This window comes from Xenopus laevis, chromosome 1S (assembly GCF_017654675.1).
Source record: "Xenopus laevis strain J_2021 chromosome 1S, Xenopus_laevis_v10.1, whole genome shotgun sequence".
In the NCBI taxonomy this organism is placed as follows: Eukaryota; Metazoa; Chordata; class Amphibia; order Anura; family Pipidae; genus Xenopus; species Xenopus laevis.
Genome location: NC_054372.1, coordinates 69,715,027 through 69,730,761, shown reverse-complemented (window position 1 = coordinate 69,730,761; position 15,735 = coordinate 69,715,027). Strand labels below are relative to the sequence as shown.

Here is a 15,735-nt window from a genome sequence, read left to right as displayed (position 1 = left end):
TTTGTAGAAGGTGGCATATTATTTCTGCACAGGTTTCACTATATACAGTGCAACATCATTAAGTGCTGATTACAAACAATCAACAAACAATTAAACAATGTTTATAATCATTTATTATAAATAGGTTATTCTTGACTTTATGATACACACACTATATACACATTTAATCTGCAGTTTGTTTATTTTGTCATTAAGCTAACTGTAAATTATATCCCTAAAAATTATGCATTCTGATTTAAAGAAATCCAAAACATTGGTAGATGGCTGTCACCTTTTACCAGAACAACAACAATTAAGAGTATATTTTCCCACTTGTTTCCATTCACATAAAAGCAGTTATAAAAGATATTCAGGGGAATGTAATAAAAGTCGCAAAGAGCAAAACAATTCGCACCAATAAGACTAAAAATCCACATCTCGCAATGTAATATTGTTCCTTAAACTGTTATTGCATTGCGAATTTTAATTGCGCATTGCGAATTCTAATTGCACACTCATAAGAAGTGCTTGAAGGTGTCGTAATCTTTTGGAGCAAACATAACGACTTTTTCAGTAAGAAGTTTTATTACATTGACTGCACATTGGCGCAAACTATAAGATTCGCAAACGGTCTTTCACTGTCGGAAGTGGTCGCTAAACAGTTTCCGGGCTCGCAAAAGCTATATTAAATTCGCACAAAGCAAAATTTGTTCGCGCAAAGGCATAACTTTTCGTATTGCGAATAGTTTTTCCTTTAGCGATTTTAATTACATTCCCCCGATTGTGTGAAAGATATCAACAAAGCGCAGATTTACTGTTGCAGAAGTGTCTTTATTCACATGTTTTGAGCTACACAAATTTTTTTTAGAAAACAAAAAGGTTGTGTAGCTTGACAAATGTTGTGAATAAAGGCACTTTTGCAGTAGTAAATCTGTGCCTTGTTTCCCCAATATATCTTCTTGAATGCATTTATCTGTGTATACTAATGATGTGCGGGCCCATGAATTCCCTTCTCAACCTCAGGTTGGGTTGGGCCCAGGCTAAGAATGGGTGAGTTAAGGCAGGTGTGGGTTGAAAAGTTTCCATCTCTCTGCCTCTTTATTCCTGTGTGTGGGGTCCTGGTCCTCCACTCTTGCACTCCTTCAATTCCCCTCTCCCTCTCATATGTCGCTAACAACATGGCTATGACTGGCTAAAGATGGAAGGGCCACACCTGAACTAAAGAGGAAAACAAAGTTGACAGATTGAGGTAAGGTGAAAGAAATGAGACAAGGAACTGAAGAAGGTAAATTAAAGGGAAAATAACTGTTGAGAGGAAAAAGAAATACAGGGGTTGCAGACAATGTACAACAAAGATGTCATACTGAAAAGATGCACTAATAAGCATTATGATTAATGTCGATTATAATGAATAATAACCCCCAAATAAAATTGATAAAAACTTCAATCACCTCAGAGCTAAACAACCTGTATAAAACATGGCCATGTAACTCCTCAGTGACATCTAATATCTTTTAAATTGAAGTAAGGGTTAACTTATCCAAATATATACAGTTTAGAGGATAGATTTTTCAGCTATAAATAATAGTGTTGCACAATCTTACTCTCAGTGTTCTCCATTCAGTTCCCCGTCATCTTTCTCCAGTAAACTTACTTTCTTGTAATACCAAGATGATAATGATATAGGTTGCAACATACTGAATGATTCTGAAAAGACATGCATGGGATGGTGGGGGAGGGGGGGGTGAAAGGTGGTGCAATATACTGATGAATATACTTTCCCTAGTATGTTTATAATCTGGCCAGGCAGATTTATGACGCTATGAGCCAAGATGCAATGTGCTAGCCTAAATTTCCAAGATACAGTATATGCCGCCAAATTTAACTCACTCACTTAGGAGTACAAAATGTACAATTCACAAAAACATATGTAAAATGCACAAAGAAAAGTCATTGCAATATGCACTAAAAAGCATTTACGTTGTAGTTTGATACTCCACAGCCAATTTGTAGCTGTCTTTATTTTATATCTTTTGTATTTTGTAAAGACTTTTTTGGCCTGCACTTCTTCACATGAACTGCTAGTTTCTAGGTTCTTTTTCACAAATATTTGCAGATGCAAGCAAAAACCAGCTGCTCAGTTTGATCTGTTCCTGTCTCAAAAAACTGGAGTTTTGATTAGGGATAATATAATAAGTGACAATATTTGCTACAGATATAGTAACAAATAGCAACCAAGGTGCATTTATTGGTCACATGTCTGGTCACTATGCGTTACTAGATCTGGGGAAACGGTGTGTATTTTATTATATTGCCTTATAATTGGTAAATTAACTTGCTAAATAAAGTCTCCATTAACCCAACTGAAACTCTTTGATGCCTATTTATTAAGCCTTGAATTTTTCTGGTCAAGTTTTTAAGGGGAATAACGTGAATTTTTACTTATTTTTATTATTAATTATGCTCCAATGCTGCTAAAAATCTGAAAATACTCCAGCTAAAACCTTTCGAAGTCATCTAAAAGTCAATGGTAGATGACCCTTTTACAATTGGAAGATGTTTTTTGCCTTCATGATCTTTAAAGGGTTTCGGGTTGTTTGACGTTGGTTTTCAAAAATTCAAGACATGTACATGTAGAATTTTTGTTTGGAATATTTTAGTAAATGAAGCCAAATCGTGGTTGGAAGTTAGGTTGAATATTAATTTTTAAAAAAAAATACCCCCCCCCCTTTGTGTGACTTCGTAATTCATTTTAATACAAAGATGTATTCTTGATTTTGTCATGAAATTAAAATGTCATTGCAATTAATATAAAAGCATAAAGGCTCCTCATAAATAACTTTATTATAAAAGTGCTCCAAAATGTAAATACCTTAATGACAGCAATCCAAATAATAGAACAGCAAAAAGAAAGTTAGTGGAAATCCCACACCCCCTGGCAATATGGGGACTAATTAAATGTTATCCAGGGGTTTCCAAGAAATCCTTATAGTAGGGAATTAATGCATTTTACTAAGTCCTATACCACTGTAGAGGTGATGTAATGCTTTGGGATCAATGCACAGCCCTGTGCAATGAACTTCAGTGCACCTAACCCCTCTTTTACCAAGAAGAAATGGGATTCCCTGATTTCCTTTCTATGACAAGGGGGTGGGTTCATACAAATATCCCCTCTGCTAGGTGGATGGAGAAAAAAATGGTGCCCCCTATGCATCCCTTCCCATATAATAAGTAGCAAAGTATGGGGTTTTCCATATATCAAGATATAATTAACATTACCCCTGTACTATGACTCCTCACCTCTTTGTGCCAGTGGTTTTAGGAGTCAAAGTTGGTACCTTAACCTCCTAAGTCCTGGGGTGAGGGTCCATCAAGTTTTCTATAAATAAAATAAAAGGATAATTGTTTACCACCTAAGGACCCTTCAGCATAGTCAACCAAATTCTCTTATGCTAATTTCCCCAATGAAAAATAAAGGTGGCACTAACAAAAACAAAATACCAGATAATAAAAAGAAATGCTTTTCTTCCTTGCACTCCATAAGAATAACAGCAGGGGAACCTGGGGATGCATTGCATATTCCAAAATGGGCAACATTCCAAAAACATCCTTAGAATCAAGCCTGTTCTAGAAGGTGAAAAGTTGAACTCCATATACCTAGCAGCAGCCCAGAAATAACATTGCCCTACTTGTATCTTCTATGAAACTGGAAATCGTTTTGCAGAGGATACATTCATGGAGATCCTTTCTCTCTCGTGTCACATGATTCATAATGTGCAAATGCTTATCCTTTTAACTGACCCTCAATGATAAATTATGATGGAAATGCTGCCATATGTAATAATAGTCTACAACCCATTTTTTGTAAAGAAAAATGTATGCAAATTGTTTTTAATCAGTAGAACACAATGGATTCCTGAAAATCTGCAGAGCCATCATGGTTTTTACAAATGTGTATGGCAGCAAGCAAAACTTACACATGGCCAGTTTCATGTGCAACCACAAAAGCAGATGAAAATCCATCTTCATGATTCAGAGTACAGCTTCTCATTGGATGACACATGCCTGTCACTGGGGCATATCCTGTATCAAAGAGGTTTTTATGAATACAAGAACTTCCACACACAATAATAATCTCAAATCACAACAAAACAGCTAAATCCACCTTGCCGTTGTCTAAATCTGCAGCGTTGTTGTCTTTCAGAGTTTCTCTGTATGTAAGGTTATCATTAATTGTGAGGCTTATTAGCTTTACTTTTTATTTTTATATAAAAAATGACATTGAAATGGCTCATGAATTGGTACATTAAATATAATTACATTTCAAAATTTACACATTCGAATTTTAATTCCCCTATTCGAATGTAAATTTGAATGTGAGATTTAGCACACCTTGAAGATGTAAATAGTCCTAATTCGAATATTCGCCACCTAAAACCTGCCGAATTCATGTACAAGTCAATGACAGAGGTCCATTGAGCCATTTGGAGATGTTAATAGCCTTCCTGACATTTAAGGGTTTTTTTCTGGAGAAAAACTCAATTCGTATGAATTGAATATGAATGAATATAATTAGAATTTTTGAGTCGGAACCATTCAATAGAATAGTAGACATTCAGATTTTTATTAAATAACCTCCCAGTCGAATTGTGAGTATATTTGAATTAAAAAGATTCACATGAATTTAAAATTTGACCTTTTATAAATGGGCCTCTAAAAGTCACCTTTGAGTTCCAAGACCTGTATATATGCACAAGGCTGAAAATATGCCCATTCAATATATATATTTATTTTTTGAATATGTAATTCTTAATATCCTTTTTTTCTCTAAGGAGGCCACCCAAATAAGAATAATGTGTACAGATCCCTGTAGCAATTTTTTTTTTAAACAGATAGGGAATAATAATGTCACAAGTTACACCATATCATTGTCATAAAATCATGAGGGTAACTGTAAAGCTATACAAATATTCGGAATGGTAAAGGTGCAGAGATAACATATTGACAGCAATTAAACAGCTACTGTCTTAACTTTTAATATGACGTAGGCATTGATATTCTGTGACAACCTGATATTGGTCTTCATTTTTTATTTTTTGAGGTTTTTCAGTTATTTAGTTTTGTGTTCATCAGCTCTCCAGTTTGCTATTTCAGCAGCTACATTGCAGTTTCTAATTCAAACCACTACCTGGTTGCTATGGTAAATAAGACCCTAGCAACCAGGCAGTGGTTTTAATGAGACACTGAAATATGAATAGCAGAGGAAAAATAGGATTAGATAGATACATTGAATAGATAGATGATAGATGGATAGATAGATGATAGATAATAGATAGATAGATGATAGTTAGATGGATAGATAGATAGATAGATAGATAGATAGATAGATAGATAGATAGATAGATAGATAATAGATGATAGATAGATAGATAGATAGATAGATAGATAGATAGATAGATAGATAGATAGATAGATAGATCGATAGATGATAGGATAAAAATAACATTGATGCCTTAAACTGAAATAGTTTATTTTGGCTTCTGGGGTCAGTGTCATTTGAAAGCTGGGATAAGGCAAAAGATGACAAAAAATTCAGAAGCTAAAAACAATAAATAATGAAGACCAACTGCAAAGTTGCTATTAATACTAAAAGTTAATTTAAAGTATATAGTTGACTTAATCCAACCAGTAAGAAAACGAGGGACCTCATAAATGAGACCCAGTAGGCACATTTCAAGAAAGTTGACTTGAGGCAAGGCAAGATGGTCACTCAAACTATTTACCACTTTCATGTAGATTTTTTCAACCCTGGGACAAGCCCAAAATCCAAATTGGGGACATCACATGGACTTGTCTGGAAACACCTTGTGCAGTCTAATAGGTGTGTAGTAGTAATGGTGATGGCTTACAATTAAAATAAGAGCTTTTCTCTAGTGGAGGTTAAAAAATGACATGCAAATTCTGTGGAAAAAGTAGTACTTATGTAAATTTGAAACTGAATTACGTTGAAAGGCATGTTTCAGGTATATGTATGTAAAAGAGTTTATTAGTGGGGATAGTACAGAGATGCTGTTTGTTTAACCTGTTACAATAACTCTTCAGCTTTTTAGCTGGTTGTTCTGCCTGCCTGTCTGCTACACTGTTGCTGCTACCTATTGCACACTAATTTTGATACACTACCTTGCATTCCAGCTGGGCCAAAATCTTGTCTGGTCAGAAAAATGGCGTGATCATGATGTTCAGAATGGTTGGGATCTGCCTTCTGTTGTTGGTTTGCCCAGCGGCACACATTATCTAAACTCCTTGATGGGCTGCCCCTTTCAATCAAGCTAATAGACTTGAAAAAAGTAAGGTGGACAGTAAGACATAATATTATAAATGAGATACAATACAATGCTTTTGTGTTTTACGCTTCTATTACTTCACATTTAGGGGGTTATTTACTAAACTGCGAATGCAAAAATCACGAAGAATTCAATGTTTTTTTTTTTTATAAAATTGGACTTTTTCGGAATTTATTAAACCCTGAGGATGAAAAAGTCAGAATCTGAAAATCCGCATCTTAGAACTGTCAAGGTTGCATATAAGTCAATGGGAGAAGTCCCAATGATTTTTTGATGTGCGCTGGGTTCCGTGCAATACCCTGAAGTTTTCGGGTGAAAATTCCGAAAAAATGGTGAAATTCGTGAAAATTGGATGAAAAAATCTGAAAAATCATGAAAATCAGATTTTTTCCTGTATGCAAATTTTCGGGAAAATGTAATCATAAATAAGCGTAAAAACCCAAAGCGGATTTCATCTGAGTTTGTGGCAGAAAATATTGAGATAAATTCAGTAGAATCATTCAATCAATAATGATGTTAAAAAATAAATCAGATCTGTGTAATTTGGGCATCCATGTGCATCTCCAAACAAGACCTTATCAGCTTGTCCATGTGCACCCACCTATGCAGCTATTTTGTCAGCCACTGGGACTTCTTTACAAATGGATCAGTAAGACCTCCATCTGCATTTTTAATACTTTCCCAGTACAGCTACAGCAAATGATTTATTTGCAGTGCCATATAGCTGGACAATACACCCCAGAGTTTAAATCCCTTTACACAAACTAACACATTAACACAAACAAATATTCTAAGTTTCCGACTATTACATTCAGCTTTGTGCTTAATTGCAATCAGAACTGGGTCCTAGTGCCACACTGCTCATTTTTATTATCTACATACACAATTACCCACCTTTACAGTAACAACAAAAAAAACACAAAAAATTAGGTTATCTATAAATAAATTGCTTCCTTCCTTGTCATTGCTAACCTATTAACTTGAATTGGTATGTGTTTATTTTGTTTGAGTATACTATCCCAAGGCCTCATTGGGAATATTGCCTCCTTAATAAGTATAACTCGGAAGTTGTATGACCTAAACCTTATTAATGAGGCCATTGTAATTTGTTAGTCACATGTACATCTCTAATTACAACCTGTCATAACTGAAACTTGCAAGGTTCTGTGCATGCAGTCAGTATTCACTGAATGATGTAGCTGCCTTAACAAATAAAAGTCCATTTTCTTATACATTACTACGCCTGCTTTACAAAACACAAGTATTCAAACAGCATAGGCTATGAACCTATTACTCGAACTACATAATGGTATTCTACAAGCTGTGTGCAAATTCAGTTTACTGTTTTATTGGCCATTTTAAAGGGATACTGTCATGGGAAAAAAAATCTGTTAATAGTGCTGCTCCAGCAGAATTCTGCACTGTAATCCATTTCTCAAAAGAGCAAACAGATTTTTTTTTATATTCAATTTTGAAATCTGACATGGGGCTAGACATATTGTCAGTTTCCCAGCTGCCCCAGTCATGTGACTTGTGCCTGCACTTTAGGATGGAACTACTTTCTGGCAGGCTGTTATTTCTCCTACTTAATGTAACTGAATCAGTCTCAGTGGGACTTGGCTTTTACTTTTTAAAGTGCTGTTCTTAGATCTACCGGCAACAGGGGGGGGGGTGATATCACTCCAACTTGCAGTACAGCAGTAAAGAGGGACTGAAGCACAAGTCACATGACTGGGGGCAGCTGGGAAACTGACAATATGTCTAGCCCTATGCCAGATTTCAAAATTAGATCAAAATCTGTTTGCTCTTTTGAAAAATGGATTTCAGAATTCTGCTGGAGCAGCTCTATGAACTGATGCATTTTGAAAAAAAACATGTTTTCCCATGACAATATCCCTTTAAATTTCTCAGCTCTTCAAATAAAAAAGGAATTTCTTACCTTTGCATAACCCAACATTATCATACGGACCAAAACTATATTGATGTGGACCCCAATTGAATCATCATGGTAAATTTCATTTACCTGAGCAAAAGAAAAGAAAATGTAATCTGATACTGCATATATAAAAATGTATAATATACAACATAAAATATTATACATAGGTGTATAATATATATAAATGTGTGTATGTGTGTGTAATTGAAGAGGCTATTTTTGAATGGGAAACAGCATATCTACACTCACAGACAATTTTAGCGCAGACATTATATGGGACTTTAACTGCATGTTCATTTGATATTCATTTATTTCATTGTACAGGTATGGGACCTGTTATCCAGAATACTCATGTAAATGTTAAATAAACCCAATAGGCTGGTTTTGCTTCCAATAAGGATTAATTATATCTTAGGTTGGATCAAGTATAAGGTACTGTTTTATTATTAAAGAGAAAAAGGAAATCATTTTTAAAAATTTGGATTATTTGGATGAAATGGAGTCAGTCTATGGGAGACAGCCTTCCTGTAATTCAGAGATTTTTGAATAACTAGTTTATGGATAATGGATCTAATACCTGTACAATATATAATCATGTAAATCATAATACTTTCAAATCTCTGCAAAGAAGATTTCACTTGAGCAATTATACTTGGAAGGTTGAATCCAATCATTACTTAAATGTACAAGCAAGTAAGGACATTAAAATCGTATTTGGAAACAAACTATTACAATGTAATGGAAACGCTGCAGCATGTTTACTCTGGCCATTAGAGAGGGATCAAAATGCTTAACTTGAAGAGAGAGCTCTATAAAAGACAAAGTTTCATGAGTACATGAGTTTCTACTTGGATAATGTTGGAACAAAGTGACTTTTCAGACTAGTCAGAATAGTGGCCAACGTTTACATAACTCATGACAAAAAAAAAAGATTGGGGCTTATTTACTAACAATCTTAAAACATAGAAATCTATTGGAAGTACAAGAAAAAATTAAAAATGTTGGCGCAAAACATATTTTAGTGACCTTTCACAATATTATTTTAATATAATGGTGTTAAATTTAATAGAAAATGTCAGTGTGTATAATAGATCATACTATACCTTTAACCAGGCACACACTTTTTTAGGGGTATGATGCATGTCCTTATATTAATAAATAGTGTAAAAAGAAAGAAAAGCTCATGATCAACCAAACAGTGTTTTCCCTGTACAACTCCATGTCAGCACAACATATATGAGTGCTGGGGTTAAGTTGTGTAGTATGTATATCAAGCAGCACCTCCTGTACCCAATAGAAAGGGATGAGCTGCATTTTCGTGTGTTGTTGTATGTATGTATGTATGTTAGGTATTTCGGAAAAATAAAAGTTAAGGAGTCCTATCTTACAACTGGGTATAACAACCAAAAACTAAGGAACAGATTAAAGGGGTTGTTCACCTTCCAATCACTTTTTACAATTCAGCTATTTTTAAATTGTTCCCGAGAAATAAAGACTTTTTTCAATTGCTTTCCATTATTTATTTTTTACTGTTTTTCCAAAATCTAAGTTTAAAGTTGAATATTCCTGTCTCTGGTGTTTGAGTCTGGCAGCTCAGTAATTCAGGTGCAGACTTTACACTGTTACAATTTTGCAAAATTTAGTTGATACATTTCTGAGAAGCATCTCTGGAGTATTAGCAATTATTGTATCAATTCTAACAGCTGACTATAATAAAACTCAAGAGATTCTGCTCAGCAGGGACAAGGATAAGAAATGCATCAATTAAAAGGATACATTTAGAACAGTTTACAGGGTCGGCGACCCCCTCTCCCAGAGCTGCTTCAGAAGGTGAAAAATTACACTTTACACTTTAATATTAGAAAAACTGTCACACATAGAAAATAGAAAGTCATTGGAAAAGGTACCACCCCTTTAAAGCTCATCACAGAAAAATGTATCAAATGGTGAACTCTTCTGAAAATCCCAAAGGAATACATTTTTCTGTGGTGAGTTCTAATCTCACATTTTTATACATTTCTTGTTCTTTTAATTTTAATTATAGTTTAATTTAATTACAATTCCTGAGGGTAAAGATCAAACTGCAAAAAAACAGCAGTTTAACTAAGCATCGGCATATGCCACATTAATTTAAAACAATATTTTAAACCAAATAACTCACAATGTTCATCAAGGTAAGCAGGTAGTTTTGAACATGCTCTTTTCCATGAAACCTGACAACCGAATCATCCACTCCCAGAAGTACTTCAATGTTGTAATCATTTTCACCAGCATGTCTACGTCGTCTAAAAGTTTCATTTACTTGCTTTTCAATATTACTATATATGCTGTCCACATTATCAAGCCCAGCAAAGTCTGCCTCTAAAAAGAAAAATGAGATACTGTTTAGCTTTATGCCATATACATTCAAGATGTGAAGACAAGTATTAATAATGAATTAAAAGGAGTTTAACAGGGCCCTTGCTTCCAAACTTTTGATATATAAATCCGAAAATTTCTCACTATTTTTTTAAAACCACTGTAAAACGCAACGGAGATTTTTCTCGTCCCTTTCTTCCGGGTACAGGGGCTAAGTGATGCTCGCGCTTGATGCAGAGCGTCATGACGCAGAGTGTTGTGACGTCATGATTTGGCGCTGAATATGAATTTTTTTTTTTGGTGCCAAATGCCCAGTCCTCCATTTTGACAGTGCCCAAGTTGGCTTCAGTTTTTCTGATTCTGCCAAAGCGTTTATATTCTGTTTAAATTCCTGTTTTTTGACTCCTGCCTGACTTTGACTTCGATTCCTGCCACCTGTCTGGATCCCTTTGCCTGACCTTCGACTACGTTTATGCCTTATCCTTGGCGGTACCTCATTTTGGACTTGTTGTTACCTCTGTGGTTCTGCAGCAAAAAGCCCAGGGCCCCAAAAGGGCGTAGATGAACTCCGGAAATCCGAGTGCGTCTGAGTGTACCCACCATCTTCTAAAAGGTTCCTGATTGACATGTATTTACAACCACTTTGACCAGATTTCTGTGCACATTTTTACTGTATTTTTCAATAAATCCTCTCAAAAAATTTTGGTGTGGGAAAAACTCGATAAAATCTAAATCGTACAATTTTTTTCTGATTTAATGCCCAAAAACCACAAATTATTTGGCAGTGCAGATCAAGATATCTTCCAGACCTTGGCAGGTTTGAGATGAAGTACTTTTTTATTTGGACTTAGCAGTATCAGGGTTTAATAAATCATGAAAATGTTATAGTTTCGTTTTTATTTTTCCTCCAAAAGAATTGTGTTTTCCCCTTTAAAACTCCAACCAGAAAAAATCTAACCTTTAATTAATAATCCCCTAAATATAAATAAAAACAAATTATACTATGGACACTGCCCTTGCTGTTCAATACTTTTTATAGAAGAGTAGTTTTGACACCTGCTGTTAGGATTGGCCTCATTTGCTTGCCCGTTGCTAGAGGTCTGTAAGTAAGCATTTCTGATGCACAAACAAAAATCAGGAGACTCCACCTGGATTTCCTTGCATGCAGTTTCCATTGGGAGTATTATACTAACTGATCTGGTGGTTTAGAAAAGAAACACTATCTTTTAACTATTTGTTTGTTGGAACATATAGGGGCACATTTAATAAGCTCGAGTGAAGGATTTGAATGAAAAAAACTTTGAATTTCAAAGTTTTTTTTTGGGTACTTCGACCATCGAATAGGCTACTACGCCTATTCGGCCATTCGATAGTCGAAGTACTGTCTCTTTAAAAAAATCTTCGACTACATACTTTGGCAGTTTAAACCTACCGAGGTACAATGTTAGCCTATGGGGACCTTCCCCATCACTTTTCTAAGCTTTTTTTGATCGAAGAAAAATTCTTCGATCGATTAAAATCGTTCTAAGGATTTTATCGTTCTTTTATTTTATTTTTACTTTTATTTGATCGTTCGATCATAGGATTTGCGCTAAAATCCTTCAAATTTGATATTCAAATTCGAAGGATTTCACTTCGAGAGTCAAATTCAAGGGTTTATTAACTCTCGATATTCGACCCTTAGTAAATGTGCCCCATAAGGTTCATTTATGCATATATGCACTTTTGCTATTTTATTTCTTCACAGTTTACTATTTGTGTACTGGAACACTGATGTCTTCAATTTTCTTCATAAAATCCAATGTATTGGACCAGGAGTGGTATTTGTTTTCCCTCTCTTTGTAGCCTTTGGCACAGCCCAGTGTGATGTGGAATTATTTGTGACCCAGCAGAGGAACTGCAGAGAGTATCAGTATCAAGTGGAGACTTTTTCCTTTTTTAAGCTTTTTTAATTTACTCTGTACCTTGTGCTGGACTGATCTACCATAGTCTATATTTTCTGCCTACCTTCTGCCTACACAAGGGTTGAAGGCATTGTGTTCTTCCCAGTACAATACAGTTAGGTCCATAAATATTTGACAATGAGACAATGCTTAGTAAAAATGAATTAAAGTGTAAGAGAAGTGCACATTCCCTGGGCCCCTGTCCAAGTAATTCAGTATATATGCTAGAGCATGTGTTCACAAACACATCATATATATATATATATATACCGTATATACTCGAGTATAAGCCGAGTTTTTCAGCATCCAAAATGTGCTGAAAAAGTCTACCTCGGCTTATACTCGGGTCAGCGGGCAGTAGCCGAGATTGCAGTCACTTTTAATCATTCCTATACCAACAGTTCACTTGGGGAGAGACTGCAATATCCCACAATGCCCTCTGTTGGTTTTATGAAAGAATAACAGTGCGCCCTCTGTTGGTTATATCAAAGAATAACAGTGACTGCAATATCACACAGCGCCATCTGTTGGTTGTATCAAAGAATAACAGTGACTGCAATATCACACAGCGCCATCTGTTGGTTATATCAAAGAATAACAGTAACTGCAATATCACACAGCGCCATCTGTTGGTTGTATCAAAGAATAACAGTGACTGCAATATCACACAGCGCCATCTGTTGGTTATATCAAAGAATAACAGTGACTGCAATATCACACAGCGCCATCTGTTGGTTGTATCAAAGAATAACAGTGACTGCAATATCACACAGCGCCATCTGTTGGTTGTATCAAAGAATAACAGTGACTGCAATATCACACAGCGCCATCTGTTGGTTGAATAAAGGATTAACAGTGATGGCAATATCACACAGCGCCATCTGTTGGTTATACGAAAGATCAGTGATGGTTTTATGACACACAGCACTCTCTGCACAATTCTCTGTCACCATCAACTTTGCAAAGAAGTCCGGTCGATCGCTGGGGGAGTCTCTTTGGCGGAAGGTGCGCTGCTGGGAGACAGGGCTGTAGTTGTGTCTAGGCTTATACTAGAGTCAATAAGTTTTCCCAGTTTTCGTAGGTAAAATTAGGTACCTCGGCTTATACTCGGATCGGCTTATACTCGAGTATATACGGTATATATATATATATATATATATATATATATATATATATATATATATATATATATTTATACATATATAATTTTACTTTGCCTTCACTATTTTTATATTACATTTTTTTTAAAAAAAAATGGGTGTTGGTTTGGGCAACCACTCTCTCTTAAAAGCTGCAAGTGAGCAACGGGGGAGGATCTAGCCTTCAGACTGAAACCAAGGTTCAGCAGACATTTACTTCAATTAATGCTACTATGCAGAGAGGCACAAGATCCTTTATACTATGACCAGAGGTAAACAAGTTAGGGACCACCGTGTGGGGTTTACCTTGAAGTGGTATGGTGGCTTATCAACTTTATGATAATAACTTTGTAACTAAAACCCCCTGTCTTTGTGAACACATGCATTAGCATATATACTGAATTTCTTGGACAGGGGCCCAGGGAATGTGCACTGATCAATTTGGGCAAGTCAGTAGCACTTCCCTTATACTTTAATACATTTTTACTAAGCATTAGGAGTGCTTCCACAACCCCCCTTTGTACAGGAGTTTATTAAAGCAAATAAGTGGAATATTCTTTAATGGCCAAGTCAGTCGCCTGATCTGAACCCAACTGGGCATGCATTTCACTTGTTGAAGACTAAACTTCGGACAGAAAGGCCCACAAACAAACAGCAACTGAAAGCCACTGCAGTAAAAGCCTGGCACAGCATTAAAAAGGAAGAAATTTAGAATCTGGTGATGTCCATGAGTTCAAGACTTCAGGCTGTCAAATCCAGCAAAGGGTTTTCAACCAAGTATTAGAAATGAACATTTTTTTTTCCAGTTTTTGAATTTGTCCAATTACTTTTGAGCCCCTAAAATGAAGTGATTGTGTTAAAAAAAGGCTTTAGTTCCTTACATTTTTATGCAATCTTTTTGTTCAACCCACTGAATTAAAGCTGAAAGTCTGCAGTTCAACTGCATCTGAGTTGTTTCATTTAAAATTCATTGTGGTAATGTACAGGACCAAAATTAGAAAAAAAAAAGTTGTCTCTGTCCAAATATTTATGGACCTAACTGTAAATAGTGATGGCAGAATATGAATATGCAGTAAAAATAAAATAATAATGATACATGCTACACAATGTGGATGCTGTTTCATAAATCCCTTCATCTAATGCAAACCGGTGAGAAAGCGTAGAAATCTGTGAATCTGAGATCAATTCCCAACTTCATTTGATAAATAAAGAAATAAATGCTTAAATAATGAACAAATTATCCGCAGTTGTAACTGCACATTTAGAGAAGTGTGTGTGTGTGTGTATTTGCATGTGAATGGTATACACATAACTTACAGTAAAAGCTACTGTATTTCAGCAGGAATGTTCTTTGAAATTCTTTGAAAAAAAAAACATTAGCTATTGGTTTTCCACATAAAAAAAAGTTTTTTTAAAACAGCAATATGGTTACTGTGGGTAAAACACCAGACATGCCACAATGTTACAGTCCTACCTCAACATTTTAACTTAAAAGTGAGAACACTGTGTTAGCATGTAGGTGATAAATTCATATGCTAGGTCTTGTTCTAAAATTGGTTCTCAGTGGTTGATCTAGCAGGTCGAGTAAAGAAACATGCGATGGAAATATGCTGTCATCATGTAATAAACCTGCTGTTATGAATAGCATAGTCGTCACAACTATTTGTGGTTACCCCTGGTGCTAAAAAACTTAAAATGAGTACAATTCAGACTCTTTTGGTGGGAACTGGTATGTTTAGTATAGAAACTATACTGCAAGAAAATAAAGCTGGAAAGTGTAAGAAGCCTAGAAGATGTAATTTGAAGACCAATGTTTTACCTCATTTCTTGCAGCCTGCTGTGCACTAATATGTGTATGCACACACATCTCCACAATCTGATGTGTGTACCGGAGTCACAAATTGTATGCAAGTGTACAAAAGTTCTCAGCACCAACCGTCAATTTTACCAGAAAACGATTATGTAAATGACAGTACAGTAAATGGGCCAGTTTTCCCAATACGCACACAGGGATATTTATATCTGCTTGGTTTCTG

The 15,735-nt window shown here is 35.4% G+C and overlaps 1 protein-coding gene across 1 annotated transcript in view; it reads right to left on the bottom strand.

Moving 5' to 3' along the window:
• Positions 1-15,735, bottom strand: part of adamts3.S (ADAM metallopeptidase with thrombospondin type 1 motif 3 S homeolog) — a 112,617-nt gene that overhangs the window by 34,510 nt on the left and 62,372 nt on the right. The window contains exons 5-8 of the mRNA XM_018243456.2: positions 10,421-10,620; positions 8,263-8,346; positions 6,160-6,316; positions 3,957-4,062 (exon numbers count right to left, since the gene is read on the bottom strand). Of these exons, the coding sequence (XP_018098945.1) occupies positions 3,957-4,062; positions 6,160-6,316; positions 8,263-8,346; positions 10,421-10,620 (547 nt within the window). The remainder of the gene's footprint in view (positions 1-3,956; positions 4,063-6,159; positions 6,317-8,262; positions 8,347-10,420; positions 10,621-15,735) is intronic.